We start from the raw sequence: 16634 nt of genomic DNA on the forward strand, positions 1-16634 counted from the left end.
AGTAACAGAGTACTTCATTGGAAGTGATGTGGGAAACATTTAATGTGATTTTTATAACTCCAAACCAATGTCTTTTTGCAAAGAATATAGAAATGACATTAATGTCCTGAGATTTTATTATTAATCTGTCTTTTTTTTTTTATAGAATACATGCAAATAAGTTGAAGCTTTTATCCCATTATTCTGTTAGTGTGTATGTTATACATTCCCCATGGTGAAAACTCTTCTTGCATCCTTGAAATATTGGCATCGGTTATATGTCCTGCACTCTGTAGCATGGGAGCTCTGCAGTTCTGTCACTGACTCTTATGCTTCTCTTTTGTTTCCCCTCTGTTTAAAGATGTTGCCAATGGCAGCACAGGCTACAGGCCTCCTCCCAGGACCAAGGAGGTGGTCATCAATGGCCAGACAGTCAAGCTGAAGTATTGCTTCACGTGCAAAATCTTCAGGCCACCACGTGCCTCCCACTGCAGCCTCTGTGACAACTGTGTGGGTGAGTTGCATTATATTCCAGAGATTAGTTTATAGCAGTGTGGTATTTTGAGGCATTAGCAAAATGAACTGAGTCAAGATTATCTTCACGCCATCTACTCTGCCTCTCTCTTAAGTTCAGGGTTCACATGTATTCACTCACGCAGGTTTTATAAGGATCTGGTTTCTGTTTGTTTGTGAGAACACAAGCCATCTAAATATTTAGATTAAATACAGACATAAAAGGAATATTCAGTACACAGCGTATGTGTACAGGATTTAGCATTCATACAAATCTCAAGGAGGGAATGATTACAGATAGTGTGACAGAAACGATGGGTCTAGTTTTATGTTCTTCAAACCGCGTTCCTCAAGTCAAGAGCACAGCAAGGCAGTTACTGAAAGTCAGATAGGAAAACACATATCTGAAGTTTTTGGGCTCATATGCAGCTCTACTTCTGAATATCTGTTTCTCTGTCAGAAGTAAAGCTGTCTGACAACCTTTGAGACAAAGATGAGGAAGTAGTAAACACTGGGAAAAAAAAGAGAGGCTGTAATCAGACACAGCAGATGCACACCAGCAGGATGGGAGACAGAAGCTATCAGTAAGATGGAAGAGCATTCGTTTCGACAAACCGGCAATGCATGCCATTACGTAAAGGTGGATTTTATTCGCATTTTAAGTGAATAATCAAATTCTGGAACGGGTGAAGCTCAGAAATATCCTGCCTCAAAGATGGGATAAAGAAACAAAGTGGCAGATTTACACCAGTGCACGTCCATGATATATTTTTACGACTCTTTCCAGACCTAACATGGACAAAAAAAAAAAAAAAAAAAAAAAAGCAACACATTCGTAAAAATCCAGATGATTTTTTTTTGGGCTTAAACATCATGTTTATATGATATTTGATAAAGCAACCCACAGATGGGAGGGAAATGAAAAAGGAGGAACTGACACATAGTTGGAGTCCTCATCGTGCAGGTGGCTGGGAGTGATTAACTGCTGATGAATGTAAGTTGTTACTGCTGTCTCCTTCTTTAAGATCATTCCCAGGCTCTTCTCATAGCTATTGGTCTCTGAATAACATTGATGGAGCCTAAAACCCAGTTGCCAAAAGAAAACATTTGGATACTGTGGGGAATGTGAAAATATAAAAATCATTTCAACTATACATTTGATAATAGAGGTGGAAGAAAACACACTTAAGAACTGAGATTATTTTTCCCTTTTTATTATGAAAAACAGGATGGAGCAACAAAATACTGGAAAGGTTGTGTAACGCTAACATGTCATAACTATGGAAGTTTATTTCTGGCAGGTCAATGCATCACTTTGGTTTATAAAAAACAGTCTGGGAGCCAGAGTCCCTCAAATGTAAATGTATTAAATAATGAATTATGAAAAGACTTTAACTGAGAACTTTGGTTTTTAACTTTAAGAAATGACAGTTTCATCATCTGCAGCCTAAAATATAATTAATCTTAATATAATCTTAATATAAATAAGATTAATAGCATCCAGAGATGATGCCATTACTTTAGACACATAATTAGTTGCATAGTGTAAGGAACAATGCAAACCAGTAAACACAGCTCAATACTGTCTCTACAAATGTCACTTAAATCTCTGCTACTCAGAGACATAGCACATGTAAACGAAATCTAGAAACACAGATGCCTTTTCTGGAGCTGAGCTTATTTTAGGTGAACTGAGTGGAAGACTATTCTGCAGTCTGGTAAATGAAATACTTTTCATTCATTTTAGAAAAGCATGCAGCATCAATTTATTTTGACATGCGGATTAGCATGGGTTGCCAGTAAAGAACAACGGCATAAGGAGGAGCTGAAAATGTGTGAATACACCTTTAATTCTGAGCAGCATTGCAGAGGGAAGCCTTGTTTATCTCAAGAAAATATTGCCAAACAACATTCTGAGTGTTTTACATCAGCGTTTTCCAGAAAGTGAAATTGCCTACTTACTGTGCAAACCTGTCCCGATCATTTGGAGCTGTATGAAACAAATATGACAAAATACTCCCCAAAACTTTTATTAAAATGAGAAAAACATGTCACTTGCAAAACAACATCAACCGGTTTCCTCAGTTCTTCACCTCTAAAGACAATAACCGTCACTTTTGTTTTATTTCCTACAGATGATCTCAACCCAACTCAAGTTTTTTTCCATTTTTAATGGTCAGAATTAACTTTAACTGGGTGACATTTGGAGATCACACTGACAGTGAAAAAATGTTTCACTGTTTCTTCCTGCCTGTGGTGCTTTAAAAGCCAGGGGGATAACATGCTCTTAAATAAGTTAGAAGCCTGAATGGATAGGCCTTCCCTGGTGGCTGTGAAGCTTAGGAATATGGTATAGTCACTTCCTTTTTATTAAGACTGTTATCCCCTCAGGAGTGATGGAAGAAGCTTAGGAGAGCACAGAATTATGACACACACACCACTTCACTTCTCTTGCAGTCATACTCTGTTATTTTCTTTGTGGGTTATTCATTAGAATAAGATGGTCTGACGGTCTGTGTTTTAAGTCTGACTGTAAATAATCATGAATACTGGAGCTTGTTTGTGTGAGCAGAGAGTTGGAAAGCAGTGATTGATTTGGAGCGTCATTTTAATGCTCTTTACTTTTCTCTGATGAGCTTGGTTTCAGGACATCAGATGAAGCTTTAATAATCCCTTTGGGGGAATTGTGATGTTATGCAAGCAGAAATGAAATGCATCTAAAGAATATTGACACATAAATAAGAATATATCAGATTGTGAAATTGTATGCAGTTGCTTTAAACTTTGTCTCTGATGTCACTGCTTTTATTTCTTACAACTTCTAACTTTTTTTTGTTTTTTCATCTATAAAACTACATTCTTTCTCTCATCATTACATATCTTAAAAAAAAAACAGTCTGTTTTCCTCCTCTTGGGTTTTCAGTCACTTCATTTTGGTGGATTTCTGTGGTAATCAGGTTTCCTTTGTAGTGGTTATCACCTCCCTCTGGCTCTAGTTCCCAGACATATTTCAGTCCAGCATTGATCAGTGCAGACAAAAGCAGGTCATTTCACCTCACTAAGCTAATAATGGCTCTGATTAATTCATTAGGTAGAAACCACTGTGCACAGCGAGTCAGAGATTAGACTGATGCTGATGAAATCCTGACACCAAGCAGTGGAAGCTTATTCATTTAGACTGGTGATTACTTCAAATTATATTTTGCAGAGTTGAGAAGAAGCAGCTTCACCATGACCCACAGTTCAGTGACATGTATTCCACTACAGTTGTCGACTCGCTTTTTGTCTGTTTCTCAGTCTGTCTCAGTTCTTTGGAAACTGTAGAAGTACTTTCTTTTCTCAAACTTAACTAAACATTCTTAAATTGAGGCCCAAATGGCACCATTTTATGTGCTGACCCATCAAAGTGCTTGTTTGACCTTGTCATGCTTCACAGAATGGTTTTCCAGCCATGCCAGTCTGTAGTTTGCTCGTTCTTATAAATAGCCAGTTTGCACCGTGTGAAAAAAATTCTATATTGTTGTGACAAGATCCAGAGGGACACTTCCCTTTTCCCCTAATTTCCCACCAGTCCCAGTTTGTGTTTTTTGCACAAAAATAACCTTGTCATGTTTTTAAGCATCTCATGCTTTGTTCATCTCAAAATCAATGAAACCTGGTTTTATTGGTCAAAACGACACTTTGGCAAAATAAAAAAGACTCTCAGTCAGTGTGACTGAACTGTGTATTCACAGCAGTGCGATGGCACGTTGCATTATTTTTTAAGCTGCATGTCTCTTTTTCTCTTTGTTTTGTTTTCTCAGCAGACAATAAATATGAGATTTACTTTACTGTAAATGTTTAATGAGAATGAATAGAAGTCCTGTAAAGCCTCACCAATAATATCAGACATATCCAGAATCCATCTAATGTTTGAAAGAGACAGAGACTTTATATATTTGTTTATTGTGAGTGTCAGAAGATCCAACACCTCTGGAAAGAAGCTGATGTCAGGAATGCTTAACGTCAAAGTCCCTCTAGATGCCTTGTTCATCGTGTTGATTTTTTATAGTGACACAAAACCAGACAAAGCTCTTGAACTTGGGACTCGCCCAGGCTAGGAGACCTTTGAGTTGTTTCAGGAGGGAGTGGAGGCTTCATCATTGAAGAAGTGCACAAAAGAGCTGTTGGAAAGTTTGGTCTGGGGGCAGATGGAGGGGCTTAAAACAGCATCGGGAATCATTCATAAAATAATGGGAAGAATAGTTGTTAAATTAACTAAAACAGATGTGAATTTAAAAACATTGGTTGCGTATAAATATTAATAAAAATGCTGAAGCAAGCTTTTAAAATGGTGTTTCTGTCCTGTTACTTTTTTTTTTTTTTTTTTACAATGTCCTATAATTCCTAAAGTTTAAAACACCAGTAGAGATAATAAAAGTAATAATGGTGGCATTAAAGTAACCACTTTTAGGTGTGTTGTAGGATCCAAACTAACTCCTCCGTCTTTCTCTTCATGCAGAGCGTTTTGACCACCACTGTCCATGGGTGGGGAACTGCGTGGGAAGGAGAAACTACCGTTTCTTCTACATGTTCATCCTCTCCCTTTCCTTCCTCACCATCTTCATCTTCGCCTTTGTCATCACACACATCATTTTACGTAAGTGGTGGAGAGAAAGAGGCCTTGTGCTCTCATGCATGGTACAGATACACAGTCCTTGTGGCTGTGTTCTTGGTGGGTCTCGAGCCAGCAGGTTGTAAGTAGGCGGTGTGAAAAGCTGCAGCGTTCAGGCCTGTTGCCATGTTTCCAGCTGGGAGCAGGCAGCGGGCCACTCAACTCCCTGTTCTTGCATGTGTGCAAGTTGAAATTATAGTCAGTGGGTCAGGACAGAAATATTGTTGGAGCTTGATGATCAATGTGTTGTCCTTTCTCTAGATCGCAGCAGTAGCTTTGCTTCTTTGTCCACTTTTAATCAGATTTGAATAAAAACGCCTCTTATCAGATCAGACTGGTCAAATCTGAATAAATCAGAATGAATTATTAATCAGATTAAGAAGCCGGGTGGAAACCCTTTTCATTGTCTGATTAATAGTAAAATGTAACCGTGCCAGTCTGATTCTTTTCTTTTCTTTTAATTCCTCAATTCCTTTTGGGAATTTATCTTGGTACAGTAAAAGTGTTCGAAAAAAATAGTTAGAGAAAGACAGTTGTATTTTTTTTAAATTCATTTTTAGTTAATTATTTTCTGTTGTAAATGACATGTACATGCAGTACAGAGTATCGCCCCATTTGTCCAGAAACTGGCTAACCATCAGTGACATCCACCTCTAGACTTCCATAATTTACACTTGAAAGTTGTCAAATGAAGTGGGGAGAATCAGCTTAACTCAGGTCATCTTGTTGACACTAATGGAGCTTTCTGGCCAAGCAGTAAAGAAGCTTTGCTGAGGGGAATTTGGGCTGGGGAGTTGTCCAACGACAACATATGTTCAAGGTTGCATTCACACCACAAATGGGAATGTTGAGGTAAACCAGCAGTTAGCCATTGTAAGATGAGTCAGAATCATGTTGTAATACATCAGTGATTTACAGGCTCCATAATCATTGGACTTCACTGTTAGTTTGTTTTGTTTGTGTTACAATGGCTGCTTCTGGTTTTGTGTTCATATGAACATAATTATAAGTTATAATTCTATCAGTGTCCAAAAGAAGGAGGTACTTTAAGAAATACCTGCAAGATCTATGAAAGCACCCAAGTGGTTCAAAGGCACCTTTAAGCTGCTGTTGACACTGGATGATAGTGAATGTGCAATGTAGTCAGATACAACTTGCAACATTAAATGAGAGAGTGTGCAAGTTATACTAAAGAGAACTCAGTTGAGATATAATGACACTATTTCTCTTTTCACAGGCTCACATCAACATGGCTTCCTTAGTGCACTTAAAGACAGTCCTGCCAGATATCCTTTACCAAACTCTGACTGCCTTCTATAGTTAAATGTGTGATTTGTAAGAGTGCTCATCAAGGTTCACACATTTCTGTCTATTTTGTTGTCATTCATTGTGATGTCTTGACTGCCATGTTTGTTGTTAAAACGGATATTTAGCAGATTACATTGTTTCAGCATCATAACCTGCTCTGCTGCTGTCAGTTGATGCCACTCTTTGATTTCATCTGGTTGTAACTTTGCTCTGCCCTTCTGGAGCTGTCAGATGAGAGATTTGATATGATCACAGGCAGGTCAGTGAGATAGATGGCGTGTATTTGGGAAGATTATAAGCTTTAGTCATTACAAAAACCCCATAGAACAGCTTATTGTCTCGACAGAAAACCACAGATAATCACTCGGAATGTGTTAAATCCTCTCAACTCAAATGTTTTGTCTTGTTATTGCAGAAAAGTTGAGTTTCTAAACCATTGGAGCTCAGCTTTTAGGTGTAAGTTGTATACATCAGGATTGAAATTGTACCTACTGCAGGCTGTTTCATGGCCGGCTTGGTAGAGAAAGCTGAGCCTGACTTTTGTTTTATCATTTAATCAAAAAGAACCATAAAGCACACTCGGAGTATTTATGGCAGCCTATAAAGTAAGGTGCTTCAAAATATTTTGATGTCTTCTCTCTTTTAAATACTGCAAGCATCTGATCCAGGTTGTTGAGCTGATTCAGAATTAAAATGAATTGTCTCAGGTTTATAGCCACAGAATGAGCTCAGACTCTTTGTCCAACTTTGGTCCCTTGTGTCTCTTAGTAAGATCAATTTTTCTGACAGAGAAACTGGTAACATCCCATGTCCTACAGGACTTTAATAAAGAAATATTGCTGTCAATAGTAACATTAATGTCTGAAACTGGAAGAGTGGTGACTGGTTTCCTACTTGCTTTGGAAGGAAAGTGCAGTTTGCGACCTACGGTCTTTGACTCTTAAGTATTTTGAAGAAATAATTACTGCGTATCGGTTGAGTATTCATGACATTTTTTAGAAACTGTACTTTGCTAATTAGTGAAAATCTCAGTGATTTATCTTTAAGATAGTTTGTTTTGTGCTTCATGTGGAGTAGAGAAAATGAAGTGCTTTGCAGTCCTGCCAAATGAACCAATAACTAGGAAGTATTGGCAAGAGGAGGACAGCCCTCAGGCTGTGGGTCAATATGCTAGCTGCTACAACTGCATTTTTTCAGTCCACACTGACCCCATGCCGGTCTGTTGTCTCTCTGACTCTAGATAGCATGCAGTCAATATGACATTATTTTTACTGTTGCTCTAAATGTAAACATAAATCAAAATGAAAACTTGAACAGAAAAGTCGATCCTTAACATGATGGTGTCACTGTGCTGGAGGTGGTGGTGTGTTTTTTCTCCGTCTGGTCCATAGTGGGTCTCTCAGGCTTCCATACTTACCTGATCAGCTCCAACCAGACCACCAATGAAGATGTGAGTATGAATGTAGATCACAAGCATTCCTTCTTTCCTTTAAGCCAGATTCAGACTACATGATTTCCAGTTGTGCTGTTCACACTGCATCATGTTTCTTTTGTATTTGAGACATTTCAAGTCAAAGTGTGTTCACACTTTAAAACTCATCTGCAACAGGAACTCACTCTGAAAAATTGTTTTAGACTGAAACCTCAACCCATCTGGCTGACTCGTGTCAAGCAGCTCCAGCTGCTGATGGGAAATCTCTCTTTGTTCTCTGATAGAAGTAGATCTAGGTTTTATTCAACTTGTTCAAGTTTGTTCTTAAAGAGCTGCAGTCCTGCAAGTTTGAGATATTTCCATGTTCAAACACACCTCATGTTATGTTCTTTAATATATGCTCTGTTTCCATGATTTCATCTCTTGTGCTCTCATTGGGCCAAATTGTCCCCATCACCTATGTGAATATATTGAGCATGACATGTGTCCAGCTGGGGACGGGGACAGACTTAAATCTTGTGATGTAAAGCCTGGTTCATGCTGTTATCTTTATAATCATATGAAGTGACGTTTCTTTCACACTTAATGCAACTTTGATTGCTTTACAGCTTTCACATAAAAAGGAAAAAAAAACCATAATTAATCTTACAAAGAGACTCATGTTGATGTTTTCTCTTGAACACATTTCTTCGCTCCACATTTTTTCCTTTTTGTCATCCTTAATATGTTAAAGTGTCCTAAACTCTGCTCATTTGGTTAGCATTGCTGCTAATATCACCTGGCATGTGGGATTGGTCCGTACATGGGCCTGTAGGAGTTTTGTAACTAGGACTTCTTGACAGCGACTTTGTTTTTTTTGTTTTTTTTAACAGATGTGACACCAAAGATGATTCATAACGTTGTGCCTTTTCCTCCAGATAAAAGGTTCATGGTCTTCTAAAAGAGGGAAAGACAACTATAACCCATACAGCTATGGCAATATATTCACCAACTGCTGTGCAGCGCTGTGTGGACCTCTGCCACCGAGGTAAGATGTGTGTTAATGTGCATTTGTGTTTTTATGAGGTTGTTTACTCATTCCTAGATGTCCAGATGATGGCATATAATCCCTTTTTATTCACTGTGCTGAGAAAAACCTCTCAGTCTGTCAGCTGTCTCCTGTTTTTTAATCTTGTCGTAATTTCCAGTTTTGTCCGAAGGCGAAAATAGAACTTAGTCAAGACTTTGTTTGATGTGAAGCTCTCTTTGAAATAAGCCCGCCTGCAGCCTTTTTCCAAACATAGCTAAGACACTGCCAGAGTGTAAAGAATTTCAAACTCATTTTAACCAAATCCAAGAACAAAGATGGCTCGATATATTAGATTTCATTCTTTTTCTGCTCAATTACAGGCCAGCTGTCACAGCTCCATTATATAGCGTCCATGTGACTGTAAACGTCAGTAAACATTGCAAATTCCCTCCTAGCTTGTCCCACTTGATCTAGATCTTGACTTTTCCCCGTCTATATTAGCTAGAGACAGGTCCCTTTTGGACAGATAGCTAGTATATACTGTTATCTTTTCTGGCCACCATACAAGACTTTAAGATACAGCACTTTGGATGACGTCAGGACATCATATATATCTTTGTTCTTTAAACTCACAGCATGTACTTTTGCCTGTGCGTTGGCACATGTTGATAATTAAGGTAAGAAATTAGAAATGCTATTCAGTTTTACTACATGCAGTCAGTTTCTTCTCAGTTTCCTTAATCCATAGCCATAGATGTGCTTACATTTCTGTAAAGAAAGAAGAGCCACTGTGAAAGGTTTTAGCAACTGTCTTATTCTGCTTTATTTGGCTGTACTGTGCTCTGGCCGTCACAATCCATAAATCTGCAGTAATGATACCGGTGGGTGGTGAGGAGAGTCCTCAGTGCACAGGTGGCTGCCATCTGGGTGTGTGTGTGTGTGTGTGTGTGTGTGTGTGTGTGTGTGTGTGGGTGGGGGGGGGGGGGGGGGCACAGGCACTGCACAGCTGGATCCACCAGTAATAAAGGAATGTTTCACTTCACCCACCGTCCAAACAAGCACAGTCTCTCACATTCACATGCGTACACAGACAAAAGCTTTCTGCATTTCATTCCCTGCTGAGATCTTGACTCATATTTCAAATGCATTGAATGCATGTGTTCACATTTTTTCCTGAGTTTATCTCCAGACTCTCAAAACAAAAGCAGAAACTGTTTGCTGCTGGAAACTTCTTCACTTCTCTCATCCTAGTAAAACATTTTTTTAAACCTGACTTCAGCTCAGTCCTGTTTGAGTTCACGTTCAATACTCTGTTTGTTAAATGATTACCCTGTTAATGCTATTTAACGCACCTCAGCTGGTTCTTTGCGTGTGTGGTAGAGGTTGCTCAGTATCTGATCAACCCCTATCAGGCTGATAAATAGCAGCCCATGAGCTCTCACATGTGCATATGCATACTGGAGTTCAGCAGGTTGTTGTCTAACCAGCTGCGTCAGGGCTCTGCAGCATTTAAGATGGGACAGAAACAATGATTCACTCTGCTGCTCCACTGCGGGGCCGCAGTGATTTATTACCAAGTTGTGATTTTATGGGTTTGTGTGAGTGGAAATATGAGTGTCTGCACTCCCTATATCTCCTTCCTGGTGAAGACTTGAATAATGGGGTTTGTGCACAAAACACTGCACCAAAGTATTTACTGTGTGGTAACACTGAAACACAAGGGCATTGAGGCTATTGTAATGCTGTCTCCTTACACTAAACCTGACCTCACATGGAAGTGCATCTTACCTTATTGTTGGTTGTCACAATCTAAACTGTGGAACCGATTTGCTTTTTTATTATTATTCTGTTGTATTTTTAACATTTGCTGTGTAATTTTTGTGAATGCATCCTAACAAACAATTCCTTTGTCCATTCTTTGCACTATTAGTCTCATCGATAGACGGGGCTTTGTCCAATCAGACGCACCACAGCTGGCACCACCGACCAATGGCATCACTATGTATGGTGCCACCCAGTCGCAACAAAGCCACATGGTAAGATACCAAAGTGATGTTTTAATGGACATAATAATGGTCAGCTTGTTTAAGGACCACGATTATTTACTTCTTTCTAGAAACTGTTGCTTTAATTGAAGAAGTCATACTTTCTTGTTGTCAGGAATATGATGCCATGATTACTTGATGTCACAATTAATTGTGGTATTAAACACTTTGACATGTAGATTCCTGGCTTTCCAGAAAACATTAGGTCTGAACTGTAGATCAGCACAGCTCGCAGTATAAAGACAAAAAGAATGACATCCATCTGTTGTCGCTTATGCTGCTTTTGATCTTTGTTGGTGAGAAAATACGCAGTTATTCCCCCCCAAACAAACAGATTAAGTCATCCTTGTCGGATGTCTTTGCTTACGGAAAAAAAATGACCAAGGTGTCATTGTGGAGGACGTCTCACCAGTCTGGAAAGTATGACATAAAACAGGAAAAACAATAAGTACTGTATGTTCCAGCTCCATCATGATCCCCACCAGCGTAACATGCTAATGTAAAGCTAAATGCACAGCAGTGTATATCTGATAGATAATTTTGATGCCGATTGACATTTTGTCTCTGTGCAGTGGTTGGTAGAAGAAACGGCATTTAATTTTAGTTATATGGTTTAATTTATTCATTTTCACTGCTTTGGTATTTATGTGTCTTAACAGCAGTTTTTCTGCTATTACTGTTTACCGTTTTTATTTTCTCTTCTCCTGCTGAAAAGCGAGAAGTCTCCAAGGTGAAGGTCCTCTGGCCTGTACCATGTTTTCTCTGCGAGGAATCCAGAGTTATGATGGACTATCTATTTATTTATTGCCAACTAAACCAGAAAGGATTTAGTTGGAATTTGTTTGTTTTTGTAGTTACTTCACTTTGTGGTATTGACTTTATTTTGGAAGGCTGGTATGAAAAGATAGAAATAAGTCAAACTATAAAATAAAATAAGCCCCATAAGGAGTGGTAATAATTTTACACACTGATTGATAGTGTTGTGGAAATAATTAATGCATTATTTTGATAACTGTAAGAGCGTAATTATAGTTGCAACATTAGACACAGATGGCTGAAATGATCGGACTGAGTAGTTTTCAACAAATTACAGATAATGAATAAAAACAGAGCAGAGCAGAGACTGTGGAAATGTTTTGGATTTCATAAAAGACCCAGAGGTCATGTTGTAGGTTCACTCGTACTTTGTGGCCTTGCTGCCGTGCTGTTTGACCGAGTGTCATCCCAGGCCATACTGGAACTCCAGCAGGGTCGCACAGTGACAAAGCATCTTTCACAGCAGTCTGTCGAACAGCCACTCTCCAGATGTTTGCTTTTGTTCATCCAACAAAAACTCAGCTTGCACAAAGTGAATCAGATCTCATCAGTTTGAGGAGTTTAATCTATAAATGTTGTGTAGATGTTCAGGCTGCCGTGGTACACATGAACTTCATTAGTATTTTTATTTTTTACTGAATCTTGGTAACTCGGCCTTGGATCTGAGAGTAAAACCCAGAGGAGGCCAGACTTCCAATCAGCAAGTTCACTTGTAATTTCTCTATCATCCTGCAGAGTCACATGCATCACATATTTGTACAGTTTCTAGATCTGAGAAGATAAATCATGTCAGTTTTATCACTTCTCAAATAGATGACATTGATCTGGATTGGAGTGAGCAAGTCAGCAACGTCGTCTGTTGTGCATGTGTCACTCCATTTTGCCTTGAAATTAGATTCTTCTATGCACGCTGGTGCTGAGGTTGCAGCTGATATGTTTGTAGTTGTTATGCTTTGTTTTTCTGAAGGATGTGTACAACACATGTTTTTGTCTCACATTGCAATTAACCCAAAAAAGAAAAAGCATACAATGAATGCAGAATGCTTATTAATATTCAGTTTCACAATCTGAAAGTGCTCTAACGAAACATTTTCTGTAGTGTGACGCTGCGTCTCAGTCCATGAGAGAAAAGTTGGTGACGCCACTGACGGCAGAGTCTCTCTGGTGTGTGAACTGCAGCAACCAGTCCTCTGTTGTTCAGGGTTTACCTCACACATTACATGTTAGATTTAAACCCTTCTCACACAGACACTACACATCAGTCACTGTTAGCCTGCCTGTGTGTCCGTGATCTCACTCAGCCTCATCCTGCTTGCTCTCACTGAGATGTCAAAAATGAATGTCATCTGTCTTGATGTCCTGAGCAAACCAGCTGTATCAGGCTAAGAGCCACAGTAACATTCCCCTACGTTAACACCTTCAGGAATAACCACCATCTGTGTGCTACGGTTGTCACGATTAGCAGCTAGAGTTGTCCTCTTGTACCAATGGCAGGCCGGTTATCTGCATACGTGTTCAGCTGTACATGCTGGACCATGTAAACAAATCACATTTGTATCTTTTGCCCTCTGAGCTTGTTTTGAGCTCACCGCTGGCATTGACATGTTTCCACTGATGGTTGGACGATAAAAGCTCCTGCTTTCTTGTGATGTGTTTTGTCTGTGATAAGGCTTAAATCGACAGCCTGGTATGCAGAATCCTTTTAAGCTGTTGCCATGGTAACATGTTACACCTTGATAACAAAGCCTTGGATTTGACTCTGAGGGGGGTTGGGGGGGATATGGATGTCTTTGTCTGACAGTCGTCATCACTTTTCCTCTCAGTTAAAGGATCAGTTCATGAGGACGGTTATTGAGTGTTCAAGTTTTCAGCGTTTTTCATTTGTAGCATCAGTTTTTACTTTCTGATGTTGGACTGAAAGCGTGATGATGTGCATTTTCATTGTTTTTGTGTTGGGTGTTGCATTAAGATATGAGTCAGTTAATCAAAAAGAATACCTAAATGTCAGATGAATCAGTAGTTTCATCATCTTGATTGTTGTTGGTTGCAGCCTGGTTGAATTCCATTCATCTCGTGTTTGGTGTGCAGAACAAACGGAGAAACAGTCATTTGTCTTTTAATAACACAAAAAAATCGTCTTCTAGGAAAAACATAACACTAATCTGGTTCAAAGCAAAATAAATTAACATTTTGTATGCCGTAATACACAGAATTCCACTTAGTAAATATTTCAGTTTTATTATTAGTCTTCCCGCTTCATCTGTTTCTTCCGCTTCCTGTCACACACAGTGCGGTGTGATCATCCGCCCTTTCCTCGCTGATCATGGCGAAGTGAGTGATGGGAGCCTGATAGCCTTGTTTTCAGTTTCACCGCCCACTCGGCACTTCCCCCAGCTACACGACTGTTGGTTTCTGTCTCCTGTGATGCCCACCTTGGTTTTCCTTCTCTAGCGCTGGTTTTACTGATTAGAGTTCTGGTTTAGTTGTTTTATTCCAATGAAACGTATCTTTTCTAATTACTTTTCATATTTGTTGATCAGACTAGATCAACAGTCTTTCACCTGCTGACTCTTGACTGGTGACAGGGGTAATGGTGTGGGGAGTAACACTGACCACAGTTATGTCCCAGCTTTTAACTGGACTCACCTTGGACACAAAATAAGGTTGCAGTAGTTTGGATCACAAGTGATACGTTGAAAGTAGGACTGCAGGCAGCCTTTATTGTTTCTCATGTGACATGACAACAGTTACTCACTGCTGTCACCTTGTCAAATTGTACAGTTAAGTTGTAATGCTAAAATGTGTATAAAATGTAAATAGAAGCTTAATTTTGTAAACATGTGCTTCATTTCAGTCGCTTTGGGTGGAAGGGGTCATCTCAGTACTTCTGCTTAATTCCTGTCACTTTCATAGAACTTGTGCTCTGTAATCTGTAAGCAATCTTTTTAAACATGACTTCTCTGGTGACGACAGGCTAAAGGGGATCCAGGCTAATATCCCTCCTGTTAGCAGATGTATGGTACAACAACTCACTATGTCCTAACCCAGTTTGAGACGTGTGATTTCCACTCTAAAGCAATGCAACAGAGATCAATAGGGCATGAAACGGTGATGTAATAGCTTTGTGTTTTTTAGCTTTGCCAAGTGACTACAATGCTGTTTCTACTGGTGTTAGTTAAATGGGCTGATGCTTGTTCTTTGTGTCTGTGTTCTAACAAGGGTACTAACATCTATTTCTCTTTTTCTCCCTCTGATCCAATCACTTACCCCTTCTTTCATTTTATTTTATCATGTCTAATTCTCATCGCTCGCTCACCCCAATTTCCCTCCTTCCTCTCTGCCATCTTATCTCCTTCGTTTTGCCTTCTCTCCTCCTGTGTCGTCCTCTTTCTCCTGCTTCCTGCTGCTTTCTCTCAGTGTGACCAAGACCAGTGCATTCAGAGCACCAAATTCGTTTTACAGGCCGCTGCCACGCCCCTCCTCCAGCAGCAGAGCAGTGAGCCCGTCATCCTAACGGCCTCCCCCGAAAATGGAGCGTCTCTACCCGGCCGTGCCTCGCTCACCCTGGGCGGGCCATGCACGTCGCTCCCACTCAGCCAGCCAACACCTCCGACATCCACCCCCAGCCTCAGCTGCCACGAAGCCACCGACATGCTGCCAATCCACGGACACAGCCACACACACAACCATACCCATCCCCTCCAGGAGCAAGTAGCTCACCACTTTCTCACACCAGAGGAAGTGCCGTCGCCACCTGGTATGCTTCACTGCGGCAGCCCCGTGGGCCACAGCCACACCATACAGGCCGGTTTCTACAACCCAGTCAGCCAAGACTCGCTACACGAGGACTCTGTCAGGGGACTGGTGAAGCTCAGCTCTGTCTGATTATGAGATATATACCCTTTCCTACCTACACACCCCTTCTGAAGACATAAAATTCTCTTGTGCCACTGTTGGATCAGCTGACTCCCACTTGAGTTACAGGCTGCAGCTGCTAAAAACCACATGGAAATGAACAGAACTGAAACCAGTTGTCCTCAGCCATTGTGTTGCCAAAACCTGTCTGCTGGAACTGGTGATGGTTCCAGTTGTATGTATGACAAGCTTAGACATCAACTTTTTCTTAAACTTCAAGGGAAAATAATCAGGTCGTTTTTGAAAACTAAAAGGAAAAAAAATGGGGGGGGGGGGGGGGGCGTGTGCCTTTTCAAAGTGGCATGTGTGTCTGTAAGTCATTTTGAGTCCACAACATCCACAGAAGGACGTTTGAGTGACTGTTCAAATAGTCTGACTGGGTCTGGTTTGGCTCTTACTGATTGGATCGTATCTTCCGTTTGTTTTTGTCTTGGACGTTCTCAGCAGTGCAATGGTTGATGTCTCCATGTTGCATATCATCCTGCTTTTTCTATGTAAAAAAAAAAATAAAGGAGAGACTGTTGTCTGATGGTTATTACAACTCGTAGAAATTATATTTCCTGTGGATATTAATAAAACACCAACTTTTTAAATCAGACTCCTGTGTATCCATATTGAAGGAATAATGTGTGTGAGAGTCATGTGGTGATATATTTGCTTTAAAGCTAATCTTATGACTACTGCCTGTGGTCACTGAATTGAACAGGAACATATTTAAAAAAACAAAAGAACAAGCCTGTCTGCAAATATTTTTGAACATGCAAACAAGGTTAAGTCTTCTCCAAGCAGTTTAGTGTCCCATTCATCCTGACAGAAGTCCTGTTAACCCCTAAGCCTCTGAACAAAGATGTACTAAAAGAAGCAATTTCCATTGAACGTAGTGGTGGAGCCTCTGTAAGGAAAGAGGCTGGTGAAACCAGATCAGCTCAATTCTACCACCGTGTGGCAGAGTAGAAGTACTGC

At 39.9% G+C, this 16634-nt stretch overlaps 1 protein-coding gene across 3 annotated transcripts in view; it reads left to right on the forward strand.

The window, feature by feature from the left end:
* Positions 1 to 15899, forward strand: part of LOC306772482 (palmitoyltransferase ZDHHC14-like) — a 53827-nt gene extending 37928 nt beyond the window's left edge. For 2 of the 3 annotated variants that reach the window (XM_079261970.1, XM_079261971.1), the window contains 7 exons: positions 341 to 493; positions 4994 to 5131; positions 6384 to 6432; positions 7802 to 7904; positions 8804 to 8913; positions 10826 to 10931; positions 15174 to 15899. In XM_079261970.1, coding sequence (XP_079118096.1) covers positions 341 to 493; positions 4994 to 5131; positions 6384 to 6432; positions 7802 to 7904; positions 8804 to 8913; positions 10826 to 10931; positions 15174 to 15641 — 1127 coding nt within the window. In that variant the 3' untranslated portion in view covers positions 15642 to 15899. The remainder of the gene's footprint in view (positions 1 to 340; positions 494 to 4993; positions 5132 to 6383; positions 6433 to 7801; positions 7905 to 8803; positions 8914 to 10825; positions 10932 to 15173) is intronic. The other variant, XM_079261972.1, reaches the window with a different exon arrangement.
* The last annotated feature ends 735 nt before the right edge of the window (positions 15900 to 16634 follow it).

This window comes from Telmatherina bonti, assembly GCF_933228915.1.
Source record: "Telmatherina bonti genome assembly, chromosome: 22".
NCBI classification, from domain to species: Eukaryota; Metazoa; Chordata; class Actinopteri; order Atheriniformes; family Telmatherinidae; genus Telmatherina; species Telmatherina bonti.